General features: G+C 46.5%; 1 protein-coding gene across 6 annotated transcripts in view; it reads right to left on the minus strand.

The window, feature by feature from the left end:
- The window catches only part of EPB41L4A (erythrocyte membrane protein band 4.1 like 4A), a 1024616-nt gene that overhangs the window by 393205 nt on the left and 610880 nt on the right, over nt 1-20531 (minus strand). For all 6 annotated transcript variants that reach the window (XM_069625493.1, XM_069625495.1, XM_069625491.1 and 3 more), the window contains exon 10: nt 12950-13041. In XM_069625493.1, coding sequence (XP_069481594.1) covers nt 12950-13041 — 92 coding nt within the window. The remainder of the gene's footprint in view (nt 1-12949; nt 13042-20531) is intronic.

Consider the following 20531-nt stretch of genomic DNA (forward strand, 5'->3'; position numbering starts at 1 on the left):
TAACCGTAATCATTTCCTGATTACTTTTTTTCTGCATGACTTAGAGCTCCTGTGACTAGTTTTGAGCGAGACGCTGCCCCGTAGCAAATTAGTAATGTACAGCCCTTGCAGCAAAGTCGCACCATCACAAATAATTAAGAGGCATGCCTTGCAGCGAAGGAATGCTTTGTATGAAAACTTTTCCTTAAAAAGTTATGGGTCATCCCTTGTTAGAAGCCGCTTCTTGAAAAATGGTTATGGGTTATCTCTTGTAGCAAAGTCGCTTCTTGAACATTTTGTTTGGGTCTTCCCTTGTAGCAAAGCCATAGCTTGAAACATTGGTACGGGTCATCCCTTGTGGTGAAGATGTTTGTTGGCACATTTGTATGTTCATCCCTTGCATTTGACCGGGGATCCAAGGAATCTTATGGCCCCGGTCGGTCTCCCCTGCCTCAGATATACGGCTGATCTCTAAACAAAATGTTCTAGCTCTCTCTTGCCGAAGAGCCACTATTTGAAAGGAGTTGTCCCCAGCAGGCAGGGAGAAGTCCAGTGCTTCAAAGGACAGGCTCTGCCAGGACAAAGGAGGTCACTCCAGGCTGGGTATGACATCAGCAGGCAGAAGATTCTGAAATAGCAGCACAGATTGGACTCCTTACAGAAGACTAGAAGAGGGCCATTCTGCTGTAGAAGATTGCCTACTTAAGGGGCTGAAACCACACAACCCTGTTGAATCATCCTTAGACATCTGAAGGAGGAGGAATAGATATGGAACTCTTTTGGGAGTACAGACTTTACCAGGTCTATCTTCCACAGAGGTGAAAACAGAGACCTCCAACAACCCAAAAGGCTTAGAGACCTCTAACACCTCTAACAAAGGGGCAAGCCTTTTCTCTCAACCATCCTAGAGGAACATTTGGGGTGATCATCTGGCTGGACAAGGCCTACTACAGCTGAGATCTAGGAACTTGCTCATTGGAGGTGAGCGACCCCTGCACGTGATCTATAAAACCTTCCTGACTGGAAAGTGCAGAAGAAGGGCTTGGCTTGCACCTGGAGACACTCAGTGGGGTCACCCAGCACCCAGAAGTCAGGGAATAACTCTGGAGCCTCTTTTCCAGCTTCAAGTTGTTCTTGAGCTGCTCATCCACTTTGAGACAACATGGTGGTTATGAGCCACCAAAAGCACCCAGACCTGCCTTTGATACTCACTGTTTGCTAATCTGCTGTTGAGCCATTAAGCCACAGTCTCAACCAATGGGCTGACTGCACTCTAGCCTTTTTTTGAGCCGATCACCACTGAAGAACCGCATCACATCATTGGACCTCTTCAAACCGACTCAACTGATTTGAGACATCATCTGCCAGTGAAGATATTATTGCCCAAGATCTCACTGCATCTCTGGCCTGTCTCGAGCCGACTCAGCTACCTTGATGCCTGCAATCCATGGGAACCAGTAACCCGAAATATGTACATGCCAACTCCAACCACTAAATGCACCTTAAAGGCCTGACTGGACGCTGTTAAGCAAAAACAACCAGTATTTAAATGTATTTGAAGTGGTCCTGGCCTACCCCCAAGGGCCAAAGTAACAGGAAAGACCCCAATCGCTAGCTTTTTAAAATATATCTTATTGAACTGACATTAACACTGAAATTATTGACTGTACACCCTTGTCTTCAGACCCAGATTGCCCCCTTTGTTTACAAAGTTGGCACATTCTGTGTCATCATTTACAGTGGTGGGCTGTAGAGTTTTTGACTACTCTATTTGTATTTTTAGTTTAGTTAAGGTATCCTATTTTTACAGAATGTTGATTGGCCATTTTTCATTTTTGTAGCACAGTGTTGTTTGGTCTGCATCTGTGCTAGCTCGCATCCCTTCTGAAGAGTATATCCTGTCCTCCGCCCATGCGAACTTAAGGAGGTGAAGAAGCAATATCTGTCAGGCTGTGCTTGTTTTACCTTTATGATTTGGACCACCCCTGGTTTAGTGTGGGGCTGAGTAGGAGTTTTACATTAAACACGCACAATACTACAGGCCACACAGTTGCACAATCAGGTACAAGTGCATCTTCTAATGCATATTATTATACATGGGGGTATTGCCGTAAAGCAAATTCATTTAGAGAGTTCTTACGGATTGGTGTACAATTTTCTCCTTGATTCCAATGTTCTCCTTGATTCCACGCTACTGCACTCTATCCACACGTGATATGTTTCTGCTCTCTATCCACACACGGTCTGTGCAAATCTAAATTGTTACATTGATATGAATTGGTCACTTTTGATTGTTATTTGATTTTGATCACAATTATGCTTTCTATGACATGTTGATACAAACATCTCATATGTACATATACTTTGATTTGCTCAACTTTAATGAACAAAAATAATGTATGTGAATAACTTTATGCAGTGCCTTAAACCCTGAAGAAGGACATAGTCCGAAACACATTGGCAATTACATGCGATGGCAATTGATGGATGAGCTTCTTGCCTTCCAATAAAATTTTGGAGAATGAAAGAAACCATAAGAATCTTTGTCTTTTATTTGTAATAGAACTCTAGACACGAACAGATGTCAATATAGCAAACCGCAGCTCCAGAGGAGAGCCCAACGTGAGCACACCTAGAATTAGATTAGTTTCTAATTCTTTCTTTTCTCAGTTATTGGAAACCTTGTGCCTAGGTCTCAAGGTGCGCTCCAATACAGACAATTTTGAAAATATAAACCGAACTATTAACTAACGACCAGCGGTGCCAACCCTCAATCAAGCTGAGTAGGAAAACTACTCATTCTGCCGTGGTCATTCTGACGTTTTTTGCAGGAAAAGTGGAGGATTTGCCTCCACGTTTTTGCTGGCGGTAAAACTCTACACTTTTCCTCATAACTCATAATTTGGCATTGTGGTAAAAGCAGCAGTAATTCTGTTACCACAAATAAAAGTGGGGGTAACAAAATGACCAAATATTACCCAGAGAGGCTACCGGCTAAAATGTGCAACATCCCAGCTCCAAACAAATACTTATCATGCACATGGTTGCACATTTATCTTGGAATTAAAGTCAGTACATCTTACATATTTTAATTAATTAGTTCATTATTTTATTTTTCAAAAAGTGAATTACAAAAACAGTTTGTCTCAGCCATGAACTCTACTGTATATTTATGCGCCAAACTAGAAAAAATACAGCCTTCTGTGTTTTGTGTGTTTTTTGCAAAGAGCAATGCAGGAGAATAAAAGTGTAACATTCCCAACACAGGTGCATTATGTCTTGGGAATGCGGTGTGCAGGGTAAAGCTTTACAGGTCATCGCTCAGCCACTTTTTGTCAGAAGTTCAAACCTGCAACATTTGGGATTGTAAAAGTATGTATTACTAATGAATATTTGTCACTGCTTGTGGTCAGGACATCTTTGCATTTAAGAATGAATGTTCCTAGGCAACAATATATATTGTTTTGACTTGAAGTGCATCGGTCTACATAGGTAATTGCTGAAATTACAATTTTCTTCATCAACAAGCTGTTGCCCCGATGAATTGTTGAAAGAAAATAAGAACATGAAACACATCTTGGCAGTTCTGTCATACTTATAATGCCTGTTGTAAAATGATATGCATTTCATTTACTTTCAAAATATTTCCTTGAATGCACTTATACAAGTTGTAAATAGATGAATTTTACAATGAAATTGTAATGTGTAGTGAATGGCTAAGACAAACTGTTTTTGTAATGCACTTTTTGAAAAATAAAATAATTAACAAATTGATTTAAATATGTAAGGTGTGTTGACTTGTATCCCAAAATAAATATACAACCATGCGTATGATAGGTAATGGAATTACTCTTTAACTGCACCGCCAAACTCGTATTAAGGCCCTTTGGACAATCCATCATAAAATCCTGTCAAGTCGCTGCTAAACTCAGTCTCTTTTGGTCTATAATCAGTCTGTTTTCATGATGTTTTCGGTACTAGAACACTCCTGGGCAGTTTCCTGATTGACCCCTTCGGCAGCAATTCCTGGGCACCAGGCAACATGGCATGTCTCTTGAAACGTCCTCTGAGTAAGGGAGATGGGGTGGTCCGGGAGGGATTGGAGCGGGGGAGACTATTTTCATGTGAGTGGTTTTCTGGTGAGAGTCTGTGCGCCAGTCCTTTATAGTTTGGAGGTTACTTCCTGTTATGGTTTAGCATGAAACTATTGGAGGCCTTGAGCCCACTGCACGCCAAGTCAGACATAACTTCAACCTGAGACCTGACTGCATTAAGGCGAGGCACAGTAATAGTGTTAATGCCGGGCCCTGGAAAGAATCTTAACAATCTTAATCAAACTGAGCAGGCCAATGTCTCTTGCCACTCCAGGGGATTGAAATTTAGATACAAATCTGGGAATTGACATTTTCCTCAGGGTCTCTTCATTCCCGCCACACCTCACATTTTTATAACATGCTTAGGAGAGGAGGGGGCTCCCTGGACACTTTCCATTGGACCACTTGAATGAAAACTGAAGCAACAGATTCCTTGTCCTGGAATTGTCCCTTCATGTTCTTCCAGGGAATACACACAGTTTGAAGCCGTGTCAGAGGACCATGAAGGAGGCTCGGGATCAGGAGGGGGTTTCCCTTCTGGACACCTTCTGCCGTGACAGTCTTTCTAAATAATTCGAGCAACTTTTTGGAACTGCCAGCTAGGAGGAAGAGTCAGACACCAGATGGTTCCAATATCCTCACACAGACACTGCAGGGAACATGAACCACAGCCCACTCTCCCTTAAAACGTACACAGCTGAGGGAAAGTGGTTTGTTTTTACGGGAATGCTGCACTTTGCATGCAGTTGGCAATGCACACAGCTGCCCTAGTAGACCTCTGAACGTGGATGAGAGCACTGCTCTCCCTCTCGACACCCACCGACTCCTTACCATTGCCCCAGGTTGGTTCCCACTGCCCAGGGCTTTGTCGCAGCAGACTAGCGTTCCATCTCCTTAATGGTGGACAACGGAGGCGCAGAGGGCCTGCACTCGGGGCTCAACAGCAGTGAGACCCTGTGTCTTCCCAGTCAACCAGCATCTCCAAATGGCATAACGAGGCTTTGTTGCGGCGGGCTAATATTACGTTCCCTGGACCATGTTGAATGAGAGGGCCCACAGTGAGAGCTCAGCAGCGGTGCATCGTTGCGCCACCCTGTTCAACAGGCATCCCCTTCCCCAGCAGGGGCACTGGGAACCAGGACCGCAGTGATGAGGGCCAGAGAGCTCAGCAGGTAGGTCCCTACCAAGGACCACTGTACTCTGCCCCTACAACCCACACAGGGAAGAGAGAAGAAAAAAACAGCTGCACCGTTCGTTCCCTGTCAGAAACAGGAACATTTTTTAATTGAGGCATGCCAGGAAGTAAAGGGTATTATACCCTTCGAGGGGCAGGGACAGGGGCGGGCCATGGGGAAAACAAAAATAGAAGAAGGATCCCTGAATTGAGGTAGGCGACCGCACAAGTAAACGCTGTGGTGAGGTGAGGAAGAGTAGGACTGGGAGCAATGAAGATTATCTCTAGGAAATCAATGCATTAACCCTCACCAGACTGCTTTGAAATAACACTGACAGGCACACTGAGCACATAGTTTGATGTTACAGCTTCAGAAAGCTAACTCAACGAGATTCCAGGTGATTTGTGCATTGGGCATGAAGGGGGTAGGAATGGCCATAGGCATTAGCATGGCCCTGGGCAGTGAAAGGGTGGCAATACACCCAAACAACACCTACAAGAATTGTGTACCTTGTCATATCCCAAATCCCTTCAAGCTGTACGCCAATGCCATACTTTCAGTTTATTGGCGGGGCTTTAGCACCACCTAATAGTCAAAACTGAAAACTATAAAACAGGGAGGCTAACTTAATGTGACAAAGTGAAATCGTATTTTCGTCAACTCATATGTTGAATAAGAGGAGGCATCCGAGTAATGAGATATTTGTATGAAATGGAGGCCACCTGTACCCCGAATCTTAGCTACCCACTATTTCAAATTGAAAGAAAGCATAGAAGTGTGGGGTCCATTCAGAGTACAACTCAAGGTGCATGGCAGCGTGAGGCGTGCGCAAATGTCAGGCTGAAAGGCGCATTGTCTTATGGAAAATGGATTCCCGCCTTTCCCATTGGGAGCGCGCATTCCAGTTACCGAAACCAACGGACTGAGAAAAGAATGCGCAGGACAGGGGATCATTGTTTCACAGATACCTGGAGTTTTAAGGTCAGCGTAACTTTGCAGACGGCTAAACTTTACCGACACGGAAGACACGGACGCTTCTCCCTTTGCAGCAGACCCGTGGGAAATGAATGCTACAGAGCAGCAGCGATGTATATAACCTTTCCCTGTTTTTGATTAATTCGCCACTGATTTCTGTCAGCGCATATTTTGGGGAACGGCTGTTGCCTGCACTTCCGTCTCACCCAGGGGAGAAGAAAGATTGCCTTGGAAAAGATTCACACCGAGAGAAAAGCGCGCAAGAAACAAATCGCTGTGTTTATGTTTCATGAACAGGAGATGATGTCCTGGTCCCTCGTGGCCATTCAAAGCAAGGTGTGAGATGAATGTGGTGACCTTGAAGCCATGCTAACTAGGGGGGGGGGTAGGGCGGTGCGTGTGCCTCAGGGTAGGGGAGAACAGCGAACACTTACTAAAGGCATCCACTATGGCTGCGTAACCAGCAGTATTGTTTTTTGTAAAGAAAGTCTTGTTGTGGGTGTGCTCCACACATTACAGGCATTCACGACGCACGGGCCTTAAAGAACAACAAGAGCTCCGTAAGGTTTCAACCTTCTTTATTTCTCTACATACGCAAACTGCCATTTCCCTCGTCCCTCCCCTTCCGCCCTCCTCCCGCCCTAGCGTGTCCTGGTCTCTTAAAGGGGCCACGTGCTTTTCCAGGCCAACACCTCCCCCATGCTTATCGTGAAAGCGGGGCTTATATCTGCTCAATGAGTATCGCAGGTCTCCGCACTGCTCTGTGGAGTCTACCTGGTGACTCTCGGGTTTCGCCTGTCGCCTCAACGGGAGGGCTCGAATGCCCTTCAGTCTCGGGGTCTACGGATGCATTCACTGGCTCTTCCATGTCTTCCAAGAGTAGCTTCTTGAAGAATGAGGCATTTCGTGTTATCTCACCGGGTTCTCCTACGGCTGTTATCATGGGTCCTTTTATGGCTGTGATGACTCGAGGCTCTGGGCTGTAGCGTGTCTCTATCTTCTTTGACTGTCTTTGTCGAACTAGTACTGTTTGACCCACTTCAAGTTGTGACTCTTTGGCGTTCCTTCTCATGTCGGTCCATTCTTTGGCCTTTGCTTTCTTCTCGGCGTCCCACCTTCTTATGGCTGCGTCTTCAGGCGTGTAGTCTTCCCATTGGGGAATAAGGGTCCTAGGTTTGTATTTCACCATTAGCTCGGCCGGTGTTCGTCCTGTCGCATCGTGTGGAGTATTCCTATAGCTCCTTAGCATGCTGCAGATTGCCTGCGGGTGTGCCACTTGGTCAACCAGGGTTTTCTGTCGAGTCAGCTTTATGGTTGCCATGAATCGTTCTACTATTCCATTGGCTTGAGGTCTGAGTGGAGTGATCGTTTTGTGTAGGAAGCCGAGGTGATCTGCCAGCTTGGCAAAGTCTCTTCCTTGGAACGGGGGTCCTTTGTCGGTTTTAACGATGTTGGGGATGCCCCACTCACTAAAGAGTTTGTATATGATAGGTGTGGTGTCATAGAAGGATGTGGCTGGTGTCTGCTTGACGAATGAGAACCTTGAGTACTTGCCGATGGCCACCAGAAGGTATCCTCCTTCTTCTAGGGGCCCGTAAAAGTCCATTGCGACCAGTTGCCAGGGTCTTTCTGGGAGTGTTGTCGGTTGCATCGGGTTGGGGCCTGTCTTTTTCGCCGCTAGCTGGCAGGGTCTGCAGTGAGCTAGTATGTCCTCTACTATGACATCCATGTAGGGGAACCATGTGTGGGTTCGCAGGATATTTTTCGTGTTCTCAATCCCCCTGTAACCTTCATGGGCTATTGCTACCAAGGTTTTCCGCAAATCTTTCGGTGCCACTAGGCGGTTACCTCGTAGTATGCCTTGATCAGTGGCTACTAGCTCGGTGTGGAATTTGGCTAAGCGGCTGAGGTCATTCTTGTCTGCCCCCTCCTCTCCGTTTCCTGTCGTGTACATTCTTCCATGTATTCATGCGGGTCAGGTGTGATCATTCTTAGGGATGGCAGGGCGTTATGCAAGGTACCTCAAGAACTATGCCACCATCACCGACTCTCTAAGAACCCTCCTCAAGAGAGACAACCCTTTCAACTGGGATGCACGATGTCAAGCTGCGTTCATGACAACAAAGACAATCTAGCCAACCATCACCAGCTGGCATACTTCCACCCCGAGTGGAACACCATCATCACGGTTGACGCCAGCCCGGTCGGCCTAGGAGCCATTCTAGAGCAAACCAACCCTGGAAACACAGAACAACACACAGTGATAGCCTACGCCAGCCGAGCCCTGTCCACCGTCGAAAAAGCCTATTCCCAGGCAGAGCGGGAGAACCTTGCAGCTGTCCGGGCATGTGAAAAGTTCCACCACTTTGTAGTGGCATGAAGATTCACTTTGGTCACCGACCATCAAGCGCTCCTGTCCCTATTCGGGAATCCCAAAACAAAGATGCCCCCCAGAATAGAAAGACGGGGAATAAGACTGCAAGAATACGACTATGACATTACTCACAGACCTAGGGGAGAAGCCAACCCAGCTGACTATTTGTCAAGGCACCCAATGGTATGAACAGACAACTCTCTAGCCTGTGCAGCGGAAGACTATATCGCATATCTATCATCCAACGCCATGCCACCCACCATATCGACAGCAGTCTTTGCTGCCAGGAGCAAGGCCAACACTTTTTAATGAGCATCTACCTTTTCGCTTTAATTTTCTCTGCTTCTATCTTCAGGTCTGATCTATCAACCGCATTTAACCATTATCGGGGCACAACCGAGGACACAGATACATCAATGGCAGTGTTTTTGGATGACACAACAACCATTTTGGCTGCAGTTAGCCAGGCCATCAAAACAGATGTAATTGTATTGAGAATTGCTGGCTGCTGCCACTAAAAGTATTGTAGGAACGGACACATGTCGGTGTTTACGGCAGCGAATGTTACATACGCTGTCTGGGATGCACTTGCAGCCCAGTTCCAAAACTTTTGTGATATTCCCCTCACAAGTGCCCTTGTCCAATCATCTGTGCTCAGAAGAACTAGGACAGAAAACGATACACGCATTGCTACCAGGAAATGAGAATGCCAAGAGTGTGGGCTGGTGTATTGAAAGGATTTCTATGTTCACACACGCATACACATGGGTTGGCATATGAGTGGTACTTTCTGTACCATAAAGTCCACAATACAGAACAGTCTAAAGAACAGTCCATCAATACTAGGCATTAACTGTAAAGAATATTGTTAAGAACAATCATTACTGGCCGTGCACAGCCATGAAGTCAAGTTGAATTCAATGCTTTCAAAACTATTACACCACATAGTTCGAACAGAGGGAAAATGAGAAATTGAAAACCCCACAGGTTTAGCTGTCCTAGGTCAGATGCGGCCTCAAGATCAGGTACAGTCACCATTTCCTATGGTGCAGCCCCCACATGTGCAGGTGATGCCATGATATGCCAAGTGCAGCCTCAACAGCCAATGATGTGTCCTCTACCGGGTACTGCTTTGCAAAGGTCCACCATCCTATGCCACCTGCAAACTCAAATGCCCCAGAAATGCCATCATTACCCTGGCCTAGTCAACAAATGTGAGCTATAGAACAACGTGTCCAGTAGCTGTCAACATATGCCAATTGTAGCCTCACATCATGAAAAAACTCAACACAAAACAGGCACACATTACAAACAAAAAGTGAAGAGTAAAACACATTTTTCAGTCAAGTCTCATTCATCTGGAACTCTTTCCATTAGATTGCCATGCAAACCAACCAATTGCAATAAAGGCACACATACAGCATTCCCCTATCAGCAAATCACAATGCCAGCAAAATATGCAAGGAGGAAATAATGACACCTCACTACGGCAGATGTCTAATCATACACAGTTGCCATCTGGCACTATCCATATCCGCCGTTTTTGATCTAGCAGGGTATCATCAAAACATCACATCGGAGTCAAACAATAAAAAGAACACATGGAGCAAAACTTGAAAAGAATATAGAGACCAGACTGAGTGAAAGCAAACACCACAGAGACATCACTGCCTAATGGCTAAGGTGGGATTTTGGCATACGTGTTGGCGAGTTTGCCTTGACACAATTACTTAACCATCAAGTTTTCCACAAAAGACTCTACTTAGTTTAATGGCCTGTCGGCCTATGGAGCCAGAAACTGAAAAATGATCTTCTCTTTCAAAATGAGTTTAAGAAAGGTTAGGAGGACTTTTTCCACTGAGTATGTTGGGAGAGGGGGGTAGAGGGTTAACCACTAGTAAATTAGTAAACAGAAACCCACGCATGTTCTTCACAATCCACCAACCTTAACATGCAACCTAAGTAATCCATCAGAAGGACAATGGAGATCCCACTCCTTGCAGCCTTCACAGGTCACAAATGGAAAGACCTCATGGCCATGTCTGTATCCCACAACATGTGATCTGGTAATATCTACTTCAATATCCTAGAGGAAAAATAAACACGTTTTTAGATAGCTTTAAAACGAGGATGTCCCAATGGGCTATGGAGACTCAAGCAAGCAGCCTATTTCTACTGCAGGCTGATTAAGAATATTTCACATGAAGGACACATGGCTACCACCAGCAGGGCCATGTGGTGTGGTGTCCATCTGTTGTGCCCCCTATGCCACCCGTGTCCATCTGTGTTGCCCCCGTGCCCATCTGTGTGCCCCCGTGTCAATCTGTGTTCCCCCTCTGCCCCCCATGCCCATCTGTGTGCCGCCTCTTCCCCCTGTGCCCATCTGTGTGCCCCCTCTGCCCATCTGTGTGCCCCCTCTGCCCCTGCGTCCCTCTGTGTGCCCACTCCTCCCCCGTGCCCATCTGTGCGCCCCCGTGTCCAACTGTGTTCCCCCTTTGCCCCTTTGTTCCCCCTTCACCCTTTACCATTCTTAGCACTTACTCTTATCAATGTCTCCTGACCTTTTTGATAATAGCTTGTCTGTCCCCCCTTTTCCTTCCTCCATGTTTTCTCCTCCCTCCTCCTCCCAGCACTACCTTGATTGGTCATTGACCCTTAAGATAGTCACTTGTTTTGTTCCTCTCCTCTGCCCCATACCTCCCCTTCTCCCTCTTCCTCGTGTCACTCTTGCACTGCAACAATTGTCGTCAGGCATAGTAATGCTACTGCTAGTATTGTCTCCTCTTTTCCTTCCCCTCCTTCCCCTTTTTGTTCCATGCACTTGTACTATCTGTTATGATATGATAGCTTTTTCTTTACATTCTTACTTGTTTCAAGGACCTGTAAGAATGGAACTGTATTTTCCCATGCTCCCTCCCTCCTTGAAGTGCTTTGAAACACATTGTGTATAGGCGCTATAAATAAACAATCAATCAATCAATCAATGTACTCTTTATCTGCATGCTGAACAAAATGATCGACTAAGTGCAAAGTCCTTAGAATACACCATGGCACGGATTCTACTGTGGGCACACTGGTGTACATGCATTGGCACTGATCACGAGAATCTCCACCGGCTGCCAGTTAGTGCATGATTCATGCACACATCACTGTCAACAGCTCAGAATACTCTATCTGGTAAAACTCTGGAATATCTGAAAAAACTCTACATCTCCCTGATCTCAGCCCTAACCTTCCATCCCTGCTCAAATTTGCTAAACGCTCATGCAATCCAGACACTAGCCTCCGGACCAATTACCATCTCAATCTCTGCAACATACAACCTACCCTATTTGCAACGGTGTGCAGTCATATTATCGACAAAAAGAATGTCGAAAGACAAAAATGTCGAAAACAAAATGTCGAAAAAAAAAAGTTGAATGTTTTATTTTTTTATTTATATATATTTTTTGGGTTAAGTAAAAAAAAAAGGGGTAACATAAAAAAATAGAAAAAGGGGGTTTGGTGGGAACCCCCCCATTTCGAATAAAAAACGTAATGAAAAAGAAATTCGACTTTATTTTTTTCGACATTTTTTTTCTCGATATTTTGACTTTCGACATTATTGTTTTCGATGTAATGACTATAAACCATTTGCAACATTTACGAAACAAGGCTATTCCATTGGATGTGGTCATAGATGCTTAGAAACGACTGCAGTGGAGGTTTAACATAGTAGAAAAGCTATTAACGCAGCATAACATGTCCTGGCATTTCTACATATAATGCCTTATATAACCTGGACCACAAGACATTTCACCAGAATCACTTAATTTGTGCGTTCCCAAATGTCACCCTAAATGTTATGTTCTAACTAGGGTCTCTGTTCATTAATGTGAATGGTGGGTCCGGCAGCGTAGCAAAGTGGGCACTGTTGTTTCTGGAGTAAATCCTCCCTGACATGGGTCGCAAAGACAGCATGGGATTTAGTGCTCACAGACACTGCCCTTGCAAATCAGAAGTGGATATCAAGTGAAAAGCAGATCGCGGCAAAAGGAGTTTCGCCAACATCTGGAAATTGTCCCACCATATGCTTCCAATAACCTCTAATGTTCTACAAAGCATGTGCCACCACTCAACCATCTAAGCCATTGTGACCACAGCACTTTGGAAACAGGGAGTGGGTTTTAAACAACTCTTAGCCCACTTTCCTTGCCGGCATTCCGGTGCACAGGAGCTAGGCAGCACTGCCGCCTCCCTCAGCCTATAAAACTGTTCTAACACCTCCTCGCTATCGCGCGCTACCATTCAATTCCGCGGCCTAGGATTCAGCCCTGTGAAAGGGACAAGTTGGGAAAGGTAAATTGACTCACCTGAAGAACGTGTGGTGCTCTACACAGCATTTCCAGAGATGTTTGCAAGCAGTTTTACTGTGCGTTTCAAAAAAGAAGGATGTTTCGTTGCACTGAAACAAAAACAGAAATAATCCACAATAATGTATTTAATCAGGGAAACGATAAAGGGTTTTGAATCTTGACAAGAGTTAGGCGATAAGCACCAGAGGGCGTACACTAGTTCCAAGATACAGAGAGCTGCCGCTCATCCAGCACTGAGAAATGACTTGAAATTATAGCAAATACTGCAAAGCATCAACCCTGCTAAAGGAGAAACTTCACATAAAAGGCTGAGTCCTAGTTTTACATTTCAAATTGTAACAAATTGTAAGACTTTCGCGAAAAATGTACTTAAATCATTTAGAGTTGTATTACTGCTCATATTAGAAAGATGATTGTGTCTAATGGTCACAGAATTAAACTCCAAAGTTCCCTAAAAGATCAAGAAGTCTGATCTTTCAATCTCAGCATCTCCCTGCACCTCAGTGCTCTGATAACAAGAAACAATGGAGCACTTTTAAATGAGCTACATGCTCCTATAAAGTGCTCTTAAAAAAGCATTGACACGTGACCATACATCTAAACGTGCTATGTTTCACTGTGTGATTATAAAGAAAAACGTCTGAAGAAAACCATTACGCAGGTAAGTCATGAAGAAAAGCGATTATGTGACTATTATAAACATTTTAAATGCAGTAACACATATACAAAATGAAATTCGTTAATGTTTTATAAAACTGAGGAAAAACATTTATAAAGTGGACTGTCATGTCATATAATAAACCACCAATCTTAACTAACATTTGCATTATCATTGTTGTTATTATAACTAGTAACATTGTAGTATACATGTTCTGAATGCTAATGTCCTTAATAGTAAAAGAAGAAAATTAACGGCTAACATATGGGTATTCTGGTTTATAGTGATTGCATCGAATGCCTTAGCATCTAAAAAAAAGCAACGAAAAAAAAGCATTGAATGCATTTTTTTTTAATGGAGTATCCCTGCCCCAACCCCCCTTTTTTTACCCCTTAAAACCCATTATAATTAAAATAAAACCTTTATGGGGGGGCGTGGCCAGCAACGGGACGATGAGGACGTGAGTTCCTGGCGCTCCGACGGCCGCAGCAAACAGCCTGAATAAATAGTCTGCTACGAGTGGCAAATCCTCCAAAATACATACCCTCCTGGGGGCAAGTGCCCCTGGCACACGCAGAGAAAGTTCCAGGCCGAAACGCACCGTTTTGAGTGAGTTCGGAGCGGCGGAGAGGAGGCACCAAGCTCGCGGCATCGCACGACCAAGATGGCCGCGCTCACCGGAGTGAAGCGGGGCGGCGGGAAGGCGCTTTGAGGGAGAACCGCGACTATCCACCGCAGACCGCACAGCAAAACGACCTGTACGCTACGCCTACTTAAATCAACCAATCTGCTGGGCGGCAGCCCCCGTGTGGTCTGTGGGGGGAGGCTCTGGCCGGTGAGGGCGAGAGACCTACCGCACGCCCCGCACGGCACGGCAGGGCCAGGGTCGGTGGAGAGGGGCCCGTGGATTGGCTGGGGAGGCGAACTGGTAGCCCACCACACCCCGCGACGAACGAGGAGAAACGGCCCAGAGGACTGCCCCGGTGCCGAGTCTGGTGGAGAGTATTGCCGCCACCCCTCTACAGCAATCCGGACTGCGATACATATTGGCATTCGACATGGGCAAAGACAAGTCCAGAAGATTGATATCCCAGAGCAGGATAGATCAATTTACTACGCCAATAGCTAACGGCCAGTCAGAACAAGAACATGACCAAGCAGACGCCACGGCGGAAACAGAGGGCACAATCTCCCTAAAGGACATCATGGCGGCCATAGCCGACTCGCGCGCCACCATGGAGCAGAAAATGGATGGCATCAGCATGGACGTTTCCCTCCTGCGACATGACCTCCAGAAGCTGACATCGCGCACCGGCGAGGCAGAACAACGCATCTCCGGTGCGGAGGATGGAATAAGGAACATAGAACAGCAGTTGGCTAGAGTCACAACACGATTGAAAACCATGGAGGAGCGAGTGGATGAGAGCGAGGGCAGATCCAGGCGAAATAACGTAAGGATCCTGGGGCTGCCAGAGAAAGCGGAAGGCCCACATATGGAGCTATTTCTGGAACAGTGGCTTACAGATATGTTTGAAGACAATAGTCTGCTACGAGTGGCAAATCCTCCAAAATACATACCCTCCTGGAGGCAAGTGCCCCTGGCACACGCAGAGAAAATTCCAGGCCGAAATTTCTTTTCCATTGAACGAGCCCACCGAGTGCCGACGGGTCGTCCAATTCCGGGCGCCCCGCCTCGCACAGTGATCGCCAAACTTTTGAACTATCGTGATCGTGATGCGCTGATCCAGTCCGCAAGGGCGAAAGGCACCCTCACCTATAACGGATCCAAAATAGCATTCTTCCCAGATTACACCAGGGAAGTGCAAACGGCTAGACAATCGTTTGACCCATTGAAAAAACAACTACAATCCCTCAAAGTGAAATATGGCCTGATGTTCCCTGCCCAACTTAAGATCTATCATCGAGGCACAACAGTCCACTTCACCGACCCTGGAGAGGCGAGGAGATGGGCGGAACAACACATCGAGGGAGACTGGACGGCAACGAGGGGCAACCGGAACAGAAACAGAACACCCCGCGCCGGCCGGGCCCTGAACCGCCAGATCTACAACCGCCTGCACCGGGAATCGCACCACAACTGCAGGGATGACAGCACCGACTCCCGGAAAAGATGCGAACAGAAACACTGGAGACCCGACTGTGCGGGGCCTAAGGTACTGTATAACATCCTTATACTGAACACGTATACAGACTAGCCGCGAAGAGACACACAGCTAAGCGGCCAGCCCAGATGGAAGCCCCCCCCTTCCCCTGGTGTGGCACCGCACCGGGACACGACCGGAGCCTACACAACCCCGAATAGTTTATTTGTTCATTTGTTAGCGGGCGCACTCAGCCACGGTTAGCTGAGGTTTGTTTCGTTGAATGTTCAGGCGACAGATGCTTCGAGTTAGGAGTATAGGGCGGGGGATAGGAAGTTTGTTTAATAATGGTTTTGCTCAGAAAAGGGTCCAAAATTTAAACCTAGAACGCTATGCCACAATACTATCAGCAAACGGCATGTGCACACAGTGCTATCAGCCAGTGATCAACTCGCACTCCTTACCAGATGGCCTCCACTAACACTGATGCCAGGACCCTACGACTCTTAACCTGGAATGTTAATGGGATGGGAGGTGGAATCAAGAGACGACTTATCACACAACTCCTAAATCGCCACACACCAGACATAGCCTTCCTAACTGAAACCCACTTAGCAGGCACTACATGTACCCTATTTAAACGCACCAACTACAGAATTGCAATACATGCTGGGTTCACCACGGGCTCCCGTGGGGTGCTTATATTAATACACAAACGATTACCCCTGACCATGACACGGGTGACCCAAGACACTGGCGGCAGGTACACACTTATCACTGGAACACTATGGAACCAGACAATAGCCCTACTCGGGGTCTACTTGCCACTGACACTGCTCACCACCCTGATACAGGACATTACACCTCTGATCTCGGGGGATAACTCAGACTTACTGATAATTGGGGGTGACTTCAACAAAGTTATGGAGGTGGTGATGGACCGCTCACACCTGAGAGAAAGAAACCCCACTGTTCGCACCAAACTAGCAGCGTTCACCACAGCCATGGGACTGCAGGACGTGTGGCGCGACCTACACCTAGACACAAGGGAATACTCCTTCCACTCGGGGGTACACGCCTCCTTATCGCGACTAGACTACTTCTTTCTGTCCGGGCCGGAGGCTCACAGGGCCACAAAGGCAACTCTACTGCCGCGCGGCATATCAGATGACTCCCCCCTGCTAATCGAGCTTAACATGGCTAGACGACACCCGCCCCCCTCCTGGCGCCTAAATAACTATTACTTAGGCCTCCCAGATTTTCTGGAGCAGATACGACAAACGACAAAAACTTACTTCGAGTTAAACACAGGATCAGTAGATGATCCGGAGACCCTGTGGGAGGCACTTAAACCGGTGCTGAGGGGTGAGATCTTAGCATGGTCCGCTGCACACCGAAAGAAACACCAACAGAAATTGGTAGAAGCCGAAGCGCAAGTGACCCAGGCTGAACTCAACCACCTAGCACTAGACCAACCAGAAACAAATCGAGCACTAACACTTGCCCAAAAACGTTTACAGAATGTTGCGTTAGACAACGCTAGCAGGCACATATGGCGATGAGGACTAGAATATATGAGACCGGTGATAAAGCCGGCAAAATGCTGGCATGGCTAGAGAAACGTGAAATGGGCAGTGGCCAGGTCAGGGCGTTAAGATCAGAAGGAGCTGAACCCTTACTGACGGACCGCGACATAGGCGAGGGCTTCGCAGCCTACTATACGGAACTTTACAGGCCGCCCACATCACCTATCAATAGATCGGTACTAGATGACATAGCCCTCCCCACTCTAAGCGCTGAACAGCAGGCTCTACTTGAGAAAGATATCACAGAGGAGGAACTGATAGCGGCCATGTCGGAACTCCAGATGGGAAAGACACCAGGGCCAAATGACTTCCCGATTGAGATGTGGCGTAAGCTCGGTACAAATGAAATTGCCCCCCACGTACTGCAAATTTTCCTACAGTGCAAGGAGAGAGGTCGCCTACCGGCAGACCTCCGGAAAGCCACGTTAATAGTGATTCCCAAAGCAGACAAACCGCCAGACCTCTGTAGCTCATATCGACCAATCTCACTTATCAATAGTGAGACCAAAACACTAGCAAAAGTACTGGCCAACCGCTTACAAAAGGTCATCACAACACTAATTCACCCTGACCAGTGCGGATTTATGCCGAAACGGTCGACCCGCATGAACATTCATAGGCTACACGCTATAATAGAGAACGCACACTCCACCCGAGGCCCCCTGGCTGTATTAGCGATTGACTTCGTAAAGGATTTCGACTCGGTGTACTGGGAGGCAATTTGGGAAATAATGGGCCAGATGGGGTTTGGTCCCCAGTTTCTGAGCTGGGTGCAACTCCTATATGAATCCCCCGAGGCACAAATGAGAGTGAATGGGTGGCCATCGCACACCTTTAAGCTCGGGAAGGGAACTAGACAGGGATGCCCATTATCCGCCATGATATTTGCCCTGGCTGTGGAACCGCTAGCTGAGGCACTGAGAACGTCTCTGGCCTGGTGTGGTATCCAGTGGGAAGATGGGCGCGAGGATAGGGTCTCCCTGTACGCGGATGACTTGCTTCTTTACTTAAAAGACCCACACCAAGCCTGCTCCACGATTGTAGCCATACTGGACAGCTCCAGTACTTTCAGCGGGCTACGAGTAAACTGGCCCAAATCAATACTGTTCCCAATAGGCACCACAACCTTCACACCACCAACCAACTGTCCCTTCCGCTTAGAAACCGAGCAGTTTAAATACCTTGGCATACAAATCACTACCGACCTGAGCAGGTACGTGGCCAACAATCTCCACCCGATAACGACCAGATTCATAGAAGATACTAGACACTGGGTCTCACTCCCGTTGACCCTACTAGGAAGGGCAGCATTTTTCAAAATGATGGCTCTTCCACGCTTCCTATACATTCTACAAAATGCCCCACTACACATCCCGGCGAAAGAATTTAAAAAGATAGACAACACACTGAGGAAGCTCCTCTGGAATAACGGACATCCACGTATTGCGCTGGGTACTCTGCAACGCTCCATCTGGGAAGGAGGGATAGGGCTCCCCCGCCTACAGTCCTACTACTGGGCTAGTCAAATGGCAGTGGTCAACGACTTGCTGCACGGGGACACTACGTTGCCACACAATAGACTGGGGAGTGCCAGTGAACGCGCTAGACCTCAAGCTGAATTCCTGTACAAAGCGATTCGTAACTCAGCCCCACAATCTATGCTATCACACATTGCCCGAGTATGGACAGACGCGCACAAGTTCCTGGGATGGGAGGGGAGGATCACTCCACTACAGCCTCTGTGGAACAACAGAAATCTACCTGAGGTAAACAAACTACTGAGATGGCGTACATGGTCACAGTGTGATATCAGTACGGTGGGCGATATCATAGAAGGGGGCAAGTTGGTGTCCTTTGAAACCCTTGAGTCCAGGTTTCACCTCCCAGGCACTGAACGGTTCCAATATGCGCAGATGCAACATGCCCTACAAGCCCACCACCCGGCACTTAAAGACTTGGCCGAAAGCACTCCCCTCGAAAGAAATATAGTGGAGGCAAGCATAGAGGCCAAAGTAACGTCCACCATGTATAATGTCATCACCTCCTTTGCCACCACTGAACTAACCAGCCTAAGGGGCAAATGGGAGGCAGACTTAGGACTCATACAGCCAGAGGACTGGGTGGGGGCCCTCATGTATCCTCGGGAGGTGGCCATTTCCGCCAGACTTAGACTTGTCCAACTGAAAATTCTGCATAGGATTTACTACCCCAGGGTGGCATTATATCTTTGGGGGAAGACATCCGACCCACACTGTCTCCGATGCAAAAGGGAGGACGGAACCTTCTTTCACATACTATGGGACTGCAACCATATACGACAATACTGGTAAAAATGTTGCGATGAACTCTCACGGGTACTGGGGAGAACGATACACAGAGACCCAAAGCTACTCCTGCTCGGGATAGAGGAGGAGGGAGAGGCATCTAAATATGAGAAGTTGCTCTTATTGACGGCCTCAGCAATTATTAAAAGGAACATCGCACAACTATGGGGTTCGGAAACTACGCCACAGTACGAACAATGGGTGACGGACGTCAACATATGCATTGCGATGGAAAGGAGAGTATATACAGCCAGGGGATGCCCGAGGAAAGCAGATAAGATATGAAACAAATGGGAGGAAGCCCAGTGACCGCAACAACCTGAGTAATGGATGGTGGGGCACAATGTGCAATGTGCAAAAGTACTCTAATCTGGCATATAGCGTGAGAAACAACAGACACCGCAAGACCCTTTTCTCTTTTTCTTCCTTTTCTTCTCTCTCATCTTTTCTCTCACGTTTTCTTTTTACCTGACCTGGGACTGTTCCACTGGTCATACAGGTTGTATATTTATAAGAAAAATATATGTTTTATGATGTTAAATCAGAAAATACAACAAAAAGGGTTATAAAAAAATAAATAAAACCTTTACCTTTGAAAAAAATGCATCCAATGTTTTTTTTTATGCTCTTTTTTCGATGCTTTTGGCATTCAATGCTTTGTATTGGATGCAATGACTGGATACCAATATTCAAGCTATTACCACTATTATTAATAGTATTACTATCATCATCATAACAAAACAATAAATATCCACTGTACTCTACCTTAACAAATTAATTGAACAAAGGATTCCGAGGGTGGGAGAGAGGGGGGGGGGGGGTTAATGAACAATTTAAACAATAAAAATTGTCTACAAATGTAATTGATTAAAAAAGCAAAACATGAAAAACGTGGATTAGAAAAAAAAG

The sequence above is a fragment of the Ambystoma mexicanum genome, chromosome 6p (assembly GCF_040938575.1).
Source record: "Ambystoma mexicanum isolate Mex_15411 chromosome 6p, UKY_AmexF1_1, whole genome shotgun sequence".
NCBI lineage: Eukaryota > Metazoa > Chordata > Amphibia > Caudata > Ambystomatidae > Ambystoma > Ambystoma mexicanum.